This window comes from Ammospiza nelsoni, chromosome 4 (assembly GCF_027579445.1).
Source record: "Ammospiza nelsoni isolate bAmmNel1 chromosome 4, bAmmNel1.pri, whole genome shotgun sequence".
Lineage (NCBI taxonomy): Eukaryota > Metazoa > Chordata > Aves > Passeriformes > Passerellidae > Ammospiza > Ammospiza nelsoni.
In genome coordinates this window covers 52,240,168-52,251,595 of record NC_080636.1, presented here as the reverse complement: position 1 = coordinate 52,251,595, position 11,428 = coordinate 52,240,168, and the positions used below count along the sequence as shown (strand labels likewise).

General features: G+C 41.9%; 1 protein-coding gene across 1 annotated transcript; it reads left to right on the top strand.

Moving 5' to 3' along the window:
• Positions 1–2,225: 2,225 nt before the first annotated feature.
• COQ2 (coenzyme Q2, polyprenyltransferase) lies at positions 2,226–10,575 on the top strand. Its single transcript, XM_059470252.1, has 7 exons — positions 2,226–2,451; positions 2,534–2,700; positions 5,478–5,599; positions 5,830–5,915; positions 6,809–6,942; positions 7,399–7,587; positions 10,038–10,575. Exons 1-7 carry the CDS (start codon positions 2,226–2,228, stop codon positions 10,149–10,151), a joined length of 1,038 nt encoding a protein of 345 aa, XP_059326235.1. The 3' UTR covers positions 10,152–10,575.
• The last annotated feature ends 853 nt before the right edge of the window (positions 10,576–11,428 follow it).

Below are 11,428 nucleotides of genomic sequence, written 5' to 3'. Positions count from 1 at the left end.
GGGATCATTTGGTGTATGTGAAAATAAGGAAACTGATAACCACCTTAGAGTCATTTGGATGGACATTTTGGCCATCAACTCAGATTTCAGCTAACAAGACAGCAGGGCTTTATTAGTCTGAAATGAGCTATTCCCTCGATTATCTTTCAGTGAAGGCCCAGGCCACTTTATTATGAATGTAAATACAGCAGCAGTAACTGTAAAAGTTTACTTTGTAAAAGTTTACTGCTCTACTTCCCCGAGCTCCTTAAAATTTTTCTGCAGACAGTCCAGGGTTTCCTTGCCACTTCACACATATAAAAACCCCAAAGCAGTGTCTACAGAGGACATCCAGCTGGTGACAATGAGCATCCACTTTCCTACACACATGGCAGGCAGATAGGCTGTGGGAATTCATTGCCAGGACTCACTATTCAATCACACCTCAGGTACTTGTCTGTGACTGAATAAAGCCCATGATGACTTTCTCAGCATGATATGGAACCTAGATTATTAGCTACTCTTCACCAGAGCTGAGCAGTTCTCTCCTTTATGGTCCTGTGCAAATCGTTTTACAGCTGTGGAGTACTGCTCATTAAAACAATAAAACAATGGCAAAACGTTGGCAAAACATTAAAGTCACTTCTCCATTGCATTCATATTTCACTTCTTCCTGCTAGTCAGCATCTTGGGAAATCAAAGTTCAAAATGGTTTCCATTGTTTTCTACCAGTGTGTGAGTCATTCAAGCTGAAGGAAGTGTGTAATGCAAAAGAATTTATACTCTAGAGGGACAATGAACTCCCCAAGGAATCTTTTAGCAGCAGATCTGAGGACACACACACTGAAACCATGCCATGAAAAGCAAAGGTTTTATGGTTCTCTGCTCTCTGGTTTGTGCAATAACTCATAAGTTGGTGTTATGACCCTGAAGGTGAGGTAACAGGTGAGGTTCTTGTTAATGGGGTAGAGAAGAGTGAAATGACACATGAATGACCAGTGTTTATATATAGCAGGTTTAGTTTAGAACTATGGAAAGGAGGTATGCAGCCGTTTCAGATATTATCTATAGAAATATAACCATAGAAAATATAAAGATAGAATTTAAGAAAATATATAAAGAAAAGAAAGGACAAGACAGACAGTGGGAAGATATGAAGGGAATGAGAAGAATGTGTCTTTACAAACAAACTGTGAGCATGCCTGTAGGAAAAGCTAGATGCTGATAGGTGAAAGAAGCAACGGGAGTAACCATAAATTTCAGACAGAGACTTTCTCATCTAAGGCTGTATTAAAATCCTGGACTTGGAGATACAAAGAAAAGGCGGGGGTGGGTATGTGTGTGTGTGGGTGTGTGTGTATATTAGAAGGGGATATGTATGAGGTGATTCGGGCAGCCGGTACCTCCCAAGTACCTCAGTCAATGGGGAAAGGAAGAGGGTCATGCGGCCGGGAAAATAGGATTAAAAGAAAGCTACTTCCTCCAAAAACTTGAGAGATGCCACGGGAATGCCCATGGCCTCTCCCTTTTTTTGGAATAAAGTCAGAGGACTTCTCTGTCTCCTTTTTGGACATAAACCTCCAGTGCTGTGAATTTTTCTGCACAGATAACACCACCTGTGGACCCAGCAACAAGACTTAATCGATGCATTGAATTTTCATATGCGATGATCGCAGTCTTGATCCATCAGGGGTGGGGGAAGCCCCTGAAACATGAAGTTCAATGGGATAATACACAATCTAGTTCAGGTGGGAATGCTCAGGTACCTCCCCTGTTGCTAAGCGAAGGTGGGCTTGTTACGGGCACCCGGGCTGTTCCTGTGCTGGTCTGAGATTTCCCAACACACATCCCAAGCCCTCTCCTCCTCCCGTCCGGCTCGGGGAGCGCAAACCCGGCCTCCGCCAAGGGCGCGCTGCTTTCGGAACCCGCTGGGTGTGGGAGTCATTAACCCCCAGCATTTCAGTCCCTCACACAGACGGTGGGAGAACTGAGTGAACGAGGAGAAGATACACAAAGGCCACATGGGAAATGTGATTTTTTTTCTTTTTTAATTACCTACGGTGAGGAAAGGTCTTGGAGATGACACGAATGTTAAGAACGATCACGTTAATAAGTTTCGAGGACGAGGATTTCCCGGAGAACGCACTAACCCCGCCCCGCCTCAGCCCCGGCGCGGTGTGCCCGGGGTCGCCGCGCATGCGCAGCGCCGCGAGACTCCGTCCCGCCGGCAGCGGGGCGGCGCTAAGATGGCGGCGGCGCTGCTGGCGCGGTGGTGCCGGGGTGTCTCCGGGCTCCGGGACACACTCGGGCTCCGCGCCGCCCGCCTGCCCCTCGCCGCCGCCCCGCCGCTGCTGCTCCGCCGCCTCGCCGCGCCCCCGGGGCCGCGCAGCTTCTCGGCGGCCGAGCTGGTGCGCGCCGCGCCGGCCCCGCTGCAGCCGTACTTGCGGCTCATGCGGCTGCACCAGCCCGCCGGTGAGCGCGGCGGGGAGGGCCGGGGCCGCCCGTGGCCTCCCGCTCCCCGCTGAGCCCGCCCGCGGGTTTTGTCTCCCCGCAGGGACGTGGCTGCTCTACCTGCCGTGCACCTGGAGCATCGGGCTGGCGGCCGCGCCCGGCTGCCTGCCGGACTGGCACATGCTGTCGCTGTTCGGCGTGGGAGCCGTGCTCATGCGAGGGGCCGGCTGCACCATCAATGACATGTGGGACCGCGACTATGACAGACAGGTAGCGAAACGCGGGGCCAGGCCGCTCACAGTGTGCAGTGACACGACAAGCGGGCGTGGCTTCAAATTGAAATAGTAGGTTTAGATTAGATATTAGGAATAAGTTCTTCACTCTGAGGATGGTGAGGCATTGGAGTAGGTTGCCCGGAGAAGTTTTAGGTGGCCCATCGCTGAAAGTGTTCAAGGCCAAGTTAGATGGGGTGTAAGTAACCTGGTCTAGTAAAAAGTGTCTATGCCCACAACACGAGGGTTGGAATGAGGTGATCTTTAAGGTCCCCGTCCAACCCAAGCCCTTCTGTGATTCAGAGAACTGAGCATGCACCCATTCATCTCCATGTCACAGAATCAACAGAATTTTTAGGGTTAGAAGGGATCTCGGGAGATGATCTAGCTCAATCCCCTTGCCAAGGCCAGCTCATCTACCGCAGGTTACACAGGAGCACATCCAAATGGATTTTGAATGTCTCCAGGGAGAGAAACTCCACTTAACACATGCTGTTTTTTCTCAGCCATGCACCAAGGGTTCTGAAGGCACTGAAATATGTTAACATCACTAGTGATTCCTTGATGAGTGCAGGCTCCAGCTTCTGGAATTTCTCCATGTTTCTGTCTGAGATGCATGCAATTAATTTGTTTACATTTCCTCCAAAACCAGTAGAAAGTATTTTTTTCTTTGTCTAGGACTGTAGTAAGTCTTCTAGAATACTCACTCACCTCTGTGTAAGATAAAATACATGCTGTTGTTTGCTTTAGGCAGTACTTGAACAAGTTTATTTTTCAACCTTGTTTTGCACCACAGAACAAATCAAGTAACACTTTTTTGCTACACTTGCTAGTGACAATCTATCCAAGAATTACTTCCCCCACCCCTAATTTTAGGAGCAGGATTTCCTTTTATTGTTGTATTGTTAATTTTGGCTGTTCACAGTATCATGCCCAGCCCTGAGCTAATCTCCTTCTATTATGTTGTATGTTTTCAATTTATCATCTCCCATTTGTTCAGAAGAGGGAAATAAGTAAAAGGCAGTGCCCAGTGTGAGATTCTAAAACGTGCACAGGTTCCAGCTTGGAGGGGAACATCCTGATGATGCTGTTTACTCCTCCTGTTTTTTTTTTTTTTTTCCTGTATTGTTCCTGTGGTTTTGGAGTTTTGAGTTTTGGCCCTACAAGACACAGACTAATGAGCCAATCCAGTATGTGGAGTTCTTAGTATGGCACTTGTGTTTGTGCTGTTGGGAAGGCAGGGAATCAGAATGGGGTTTATGGAAGCTTTGGATGGTTTAGGGTTTGGAAGGTGTTAACAACTACATATGCTAAACAGATTTGATGTGAGGATGTGATAAGTAAGAAACGAATTTCAATATAATGGTTTAATTTGTGCATTATGTGATGTGGTCAGATAGAAAGTTTTAAAAATTGCCTTCGCAGCTTTTTCTGGGGTACCTTAAAAGGCTTCCTTCAGCACAGGTGCTATAAAGGCCAGGCCAGCAGCAGGAGTTGGTTGGTGTAGGTGATGGTGTGTCACAGACATCTTTTGTGAAAAATCTTTTTTTTAGGATTTTTCCTCTTTCTGAGAAGCTGTGGCCTCAGCAACAAAATGTAAACAATGGTTATCTGCTGCTGTGGAATGCAACAAGTAGATCCGTGATTGGTCTCCTGTGAATGTTTTGATTTACTGACCACTCACGGCAGAGCTGTTCTTGCTTTCTGCCTAGACACAGAACTTTGTTGATTCTTTCCTTTTCTATTCTTAGCATAGCAAGCTTCTGAGAACCTTTCTCTATTCTTTTAGTGTAGTCATAATGTAATATATATCATAAAATAATAAATCAAGCCTTCTAAACATGAGGTCAACATTCTCGTCTCCTCTTCATCCTGAAAAACCCTTGCAAGCCCTGTAATAATGGTGGTTTGGGGTTTAGATTTTGTGTTACTGATTATTTGGGACATATTTTCTTTAAGTGAAGCATCCCATGTTTGGTTGCACTGTGCAGTGGAATTGGTCACAGCTGTGTTAAGTGCATGTTTACTGCTCCAGAAGCAGTATTTGATATTAGCATAGCCTGATGGCAGAGGGGAGAACAAGCTAAAAGGGTTTATTTAAATTCACATTATTCAAGCATAGGTAAGATACTTTTTATGTACAGAATATTCTGTAAAAGTTGGCTTTTGAACCTCATTGAATAGACTTGACACCATTTTCATCAAAATGCACAATTTCATGGAATTGTTAGGTTGAAAGGCACCTCTGGAGATCATCCAGTCCAACCTGGCAAGGCAGGGTCACCTGGAGCAGGTGACACAGGAACATGTTCAGGTGGGGTTTGGAATGTCTCCAGAGAGGGACCCTCCACAATTTCCCTGGGCAGCCTGTTCCAGGGCTCTGCCACGCTCAGTGTAGAGAAGTTCTTGCTCATGTTGAGGTGAAATTCAGTCATTTGGTGTTCTTTTGGTGTTGGTAATCTTTGGCAAGTATTCACCATTCATTTAGTTTAACTTTTTTCTGACACTTGTTTCTTTCTTCAGTTTAGCTTGTATGATTTCTTGCTCCATACAGAATTTCTAAATTCCACTGTATCCCAGTTGGGATTAAATGTCTTTTTGCAGCTGTTAACTCCACATCAATGGGACTGGATTCTGAAAATGCCATTAGAGAGAAACAAAAGCAAACAACAGAATTAGGACTTTTTCATTTCGCTTCAGAAAATAGGAAAAAAACATTGTAAATTGTCCATCAGTTACAGATGTACCTAGTGGTAATATTATTTCCATTTTTAGGTTGCAAGGACAGCAAGCAGACCCCTGGCAGCTGGAGATATCTCCACTTTCCAGTCCTTGGTTTTTCTCGGGGGACAGCTCAGCCTGGCACTGTGTGTGCTTCTGTGTCTGAATTACTACAGGTGATGTATGAGTTATCTTTTGGTTTTTAAAGTCTGCTTCTTGGTCCTGAGTTAAGCACAGAGATTTTGAGTAGAAAAGGTGTTGGGGTCAGAGGGAGGATGTTATTAGTCATCGAATTGTAATTGAAAGGAAAGAATTAGATCAGTACCATGTACAGCTCCTGCAGTGTTGCACTACATCTACTGATCTTTAGCCTGGCAAACAATAATTCTCTTGGTACTTTTTACAGTATCATTCTGGGAGCATCCTCTTTATTCCTTGTGATCACCTACCCTCTGATGAAGAGAATAACATACTGGCCACAGCTGGTTTTAGGTGAGATGGAAAGATTTTTTCTCTTTTTTTAATTTCAGATGTAGTTTTTGGGGTGTTTTACAAGTTTGTACTTGAGCTTTAGCAATCTGACTTTTTATAACTTTATATCAAAATAGAAATACCTTACAGACAAAGCTCTGTTGTGCCACAAGCTTCTTAATTTGTGACAGCCCCTGGCATTGATGTGTGGTTTTGGGGTTGGATTTTTTTTTGTTATTAGAAATTAGTTCCTTGTTTTGATGCAGTGATAGGAGGTAGGCGAGTAGGGTGGAAATAAACATTTTGTCATTTGAGAGTGAGCTGTAGTTTTGCAGTTATTTCAAAACCCTTCTTAAATACAGATTTGTCTGTACAGCATTTCAGTCTTCAGCTTCTAAAATTACTCCTGAACAGATACTGATGGTGCTTGTCTTTTGGGTTGAGCTACTAAAATATACCTGTGCATATTGGCTCTCACATTCCAGCTGTCTTCAGCTTCGATTTTGACCAAAAATTGTCATTTTCAGGCTAGAAGTACCATAGTTGGCTGCTGTGTACTGTTTTGCAGCCAGTTATCCTGACATGTTTTGTTACACTGACACCTGAGCATTTCACCTTCAGACCTGTTGTTAGAGTATTCTAGAATAGTTCTGTGCAAATGTTTCCCTACACTAATGAAGTCATACTCAAATTAGGGAAAAATGTGTGGCATATGTAATTTTTCTTGCATGTCCAGAGTATTAAATGTCAAATTATTTATATTTATTACCTGCCTGAAGATAAGTGGTAGAAAAATAGAGATGTTGGTATTATACAAAAGGCTGCTGATATGATACACTCTCAGATAAATTGTATTTAATTGCTGCTGGCATTCTTGTAACTTCCATTTTTTAAAATTCTCTTAATGTTTTTAGGATTTACATTTAATTGGGGAGCCCTTCTTGGCTGGTCTGCCATCAAAGGGTCATGTGAGTGGTCTGTGTGTTTGCCCTTGTACTTTGCTGGAGTCATGTGGACACTGGTGTACGACACCATTTATGCACATCAGGTAGGGTGACAGTGAAACCTTCCAGATACCCGTGTTTAAACACACAAGTTTGTGTGTTTTGTTTACAAATTTGTTGTCAAACAGCAGAACTAACCTCTTGCAGTTCTTCACCTGCAGCTGAGCTGAAGCAGCCCCAAAGAAGTCCCAGCCCTTCAAATTTTTATTGCTGTTTGCCAAGGTTTTACAAGTCAGGTGGAAAGATGGAAGTACAATACCCTTTGTGCTCTTATGCTTTTGTGTTGTGGAAATATTTTTGACATTGGTATTAACTCCTGGCTGCTAAACAGCTCTAAGGCCAGCCTTCTAGTTTAAATTTTAGTGTGGGGACCTACAACTGCCCTTAAATTGGGCTCCTAGTAAGAAGCATAGAAAATGTAAGCAAGTCCTTCATTTTTATTTTTCTTATGAAGTGGCATTGGATTATGGATTTTGTGGTAATTCATCTTTTCATTCCAGGATAAGAGGGATGACATCATGATTGGTGTGAAGTCAACTGCACTGCATTTCAAGAAAGACACAAAGCAGTGGCTCAGTGGCTTCAGCCTGGCAATGCTCCTGAGTTTGTGTGTGACAGGGGTGAATTGCAACCAAACCCTCCCGTATTACTCGGCTGTGGCTGCCGTAGGGGCTCACCTGGCACACCAGGTTTGATGGATTTATTCATACTTTTTCCATGAGGAAGTTCTTACTAACAAGTCAGAGGGCTTTTCAACTCCCATCAATTAATGAGCTACCCATGAAAAGCAGTTCCTGTAAAGAGAACTAAAGTCTTCTGACAATAAGCTTGGTCTTCTGAAGTACCTTTTGCAGACCTTTTGATTGAGGAGACCTTCAGTCCTGACCACAAACAGTGGAGCACTGAGTTTCAGTTTGTTTGTAACCAAGAGAAGCACCACACATTAAGCTGTGATCTCAAGGAAAGGGTTTTCTTCTCACTGCCAGCAGCAGCTGCTGCTAGATCCACCTCAATGTGCTGCAAAATACTGTGATGTTGACTGCTCTGATTCAGTTCTTGCAGTGTCTGGCACACGTAATAGCAGATGTTAGCATTATAATTTTATGTTAATTGACAGTTCTAAAGAGTTCTCTTAAAAGCAGAGAACAATCCAATTCAGTCTTGTAGTTGCATTCATTTAGAAATTTTTATGAATAACAGAAAGAAAGAAATTAGCTTTGTCAGTAAAGGATGCAGATAGAATCTTGTTATCTTGTTATTTCTGAATCCTAACAACTGTGTTACACAGTGTTGTAGTAGGTGACAAGTCAGTCTATTCAAAAATTAATTGCTGGTTTTGATAGGTAAGTGATGGCAGAGTATTGTGTATTGCAAGTAGTAAAACCATTACTAGTCTGAGAAGTTAAATTTGGAATGGTGATGTGGAACTTTTTATAAAGCACATTGATCATAATGTTGCATTTTAGTGGGTGGAGCTCATGCAGGTAATGGATATTAAACATATCAGTGGGTAAGAGAATCCTTGTGGTGATGTAGTCTGGCACTCAGCCACTGTTTTCATAGTGACTGTGCTTGGAAATGTATGAGGAAAAGAATCCTATGTCCTCTGCATGATCATTTACAGTTTGAATTGTCAGAGAGCCTTTGTGCTGTTGTTTTGTCCTAAATGAGAACCACTTTTAAGGATCTTTGTAAGTGAGGATGCAGACTAATGAGTATAAATGATGGGAGATTCACAATTGTGTGGACTGCCAAAGTCAAAAGAGCAGAACTGTTCTGTGTACCACAGAGTAGCTTCTTTTTGAGGAATTATTTTAGTATAGTCCTGCTTAAATATTTTTATGCTTATCTTCTTGTTCAAGATTTCTGATTGTGTCTTTAACTGAGTTTAGAAAGCTGAGTAAGATGCTTGAGGATCAGGATTTCCAAGATTTCCTCGATTCACTGAATTTTTTCTGCCTGAGGCAGAAAAATTTGGTCATGATGATATCAAATTGTATCACTCTCAAGAGGTGTGCCAGTAGAAAAATAACATCTACTTTCCATGTGTTTCTGAAAGAATAGCTTAGCTGCTGTTTAGTTTAATTTGCCAGTTCAGTGTTTCAAGTTCCTAGTGTCTGAGGAGCTGACAGGTTCTTAAGGGCGTGGATCACATCATATTTGAGAAGCTTGTGAAGAGTTTTTTTTATTATTTGACCAGGACCCAGCCCTGTTTTCTCTCTACAGCCACAAATGAAGCAGATCTCCTGGCAAAGGTTTCACTTCTTTCAGTCAAATACTTCTTTCTATTTTAACTTTTTCAAAGGCTGAAGTGCAAAGTTTGAGGTTTTTAGGGCTCCTTCTCTGTTTATCCTTTCAGTCATTTTGCTCAACATTTCCTCTTGTTATTGTGCTCAAGACTTCTGCACCAAATTTTGATTTTGGGAATATTTTTTCAGTAAATTTGCTCTTGCTGTACCTTGTGAGTTGGGATTTTTTTGTTGTTGTTTTTTTTTTCCCCACTTTTATTTGTGACGCACAGCAGAGAGCTGCCATGTGGGTAAGCCAGGCCTTCTGGCTGCTATTGCAGGTGTCCTGGTCCTTGTTTGGAAGGGAATTGCATGGACTTGGCTAAGAGCAACTGGACTGAAACCAGCCCTGTGTGGCAAGGCAGGCTCTGGCACTTGCTCTGGTTCACTGCTGGCTCTCCAGTGCCTTGTCTCTGCTGAAACATAGCACAACACCTTGTAGCAGAGATGGAAAAGTGCATTCATTTTTATTTAAAGTTACATTGAAGAATTAGGTGGCAACCTAATGAGGAAAATCTCAAAACTTATTTACATACCCAGATATTTTTGTACTTTTAAGTGTCAATCCAGACACACCAGTAACTGGGCTTCCATTGAGATGGTCTGGGAATCATGTTCTTATGAGATCCTTGACTTTTCTGCTGTATGTTGAAAAAAATCTGTCAAACACAGATGCCAGTCATGCAAAAAAAAAATTAAACATCGAGTATTCCTGTTTCTTGTGTAGTTAAGGGTAGACTTTAGAGCTTAAGAATAATTTTTTGAAGTTGCAGATAATTTTGTGATGTGTAAGATATTTATGAATCTGTAGAATAATAGTAATCCTTTAATGTTATACTGTACTTTTGCAGATTTACACTTTGGACATAGACAAGCCTGAAGACTGTTGGAAAAAATTTGCTTCAAATCGTACTGTAGGAATTCTGCTCTTCATAGGGATTGTGCTTGGAAATCTGTGGAAATGAAAAGGCTTAAATGCAAAAAGCCTTCAGAAAACAGATAGTTGAAATCACTATACTGATATTTTAGTCTAACTGAAGTGTAGATACTGTAAGAAGGAAAACACTTGTAATATAAATATAGCTGCTTTATATTGTTTATTTATAAAAGCTGGTGGAAACATTCTTATTTCTGAAATCATGCAATTTTGATAATTTGATAATAAAATTGGAAGTTTTGGTTATCTGGGAATAACTTCAATCTGCGTAGAAGCTCCAAAAAGTGAGCTCCAAAAAGCTCTGCTGGTCCTGTGTAGTAGCAGCAAACTTCTGTCAAGCTCTGGAGACTGTGAACCCAAGATTTTATATGAAACAGGTGTCTCTTAGTGACAGCACGGGTAAAAATGCAAAATTATTTCCGGATGTAAATAAATTTGTCTGTACAAATGTATGTATGTTTGATGGTCTGATTTATTACAAAGGTAATTTTGAGTTTGAGTTGGAGCTTGCTTCATGGAAGAGTTGCAATGACTGTTTTCCTTCTGGGATGTCTAGAAACTGTCAGGACTCTAAATGTGTGAGGTCCACAGTAAGGAGTCAGTAGAGAAGTATTTAAGAAGATTTTCTGCTCTTACTGTGATTGCTGCAGCAGGTGCTTTCCATGTGAAAAGGACAGGCTTCTGCAAAGTTGCCTGCACAGAGTGAGCTAAGCTTGTTTGTCAAGAGTGATTTGAACACACTCTAAGGACTGAAAACAAAAACAGAGAAGCCCAGAGCTGTTGCCAAATGTGTGTGAGGAGTGGTTGACTGTGGGCTACAAGTTCATCTGTCAATGCAAACTGTTGACGTTTATTTTAATTCCGCTTGTTTTGACTTATGCCACCAGTCTTATTTGTAGTCTTACAGGAAAAACCTCTTTCTAGGGGAACGCCTAGAAACAGTAAAAATAGCAAGTGCAGGCTAACTAAGTGGTCCTTGCACAGAAGTTGTTCTTAAATAGGGTTTGTATTTGTGGGGTGGAGAAAGTATTAAGTTGAAGAAAAGAGTTTAATAATGAAAAACCATAAGCTTCTGATCAGTTTTGTAACATAGCTGCATTTTGTAGAGGGAGAATTTTGATGCATCCAACTTGAAGTTGAACTTTGTTTATTAGCCATTTACTAGTAATTAAAAAGTCTTGTAACTAGTATGGATCAGTTTCAGTAGTGTTACTTTAGTGAGGTCGTGGCAAAAGTTATTAATCTGTTTTTAACACACTGAAGCATCTTTAAGTAGCTCATAATTGGGAAGAGCTCACATTTTGT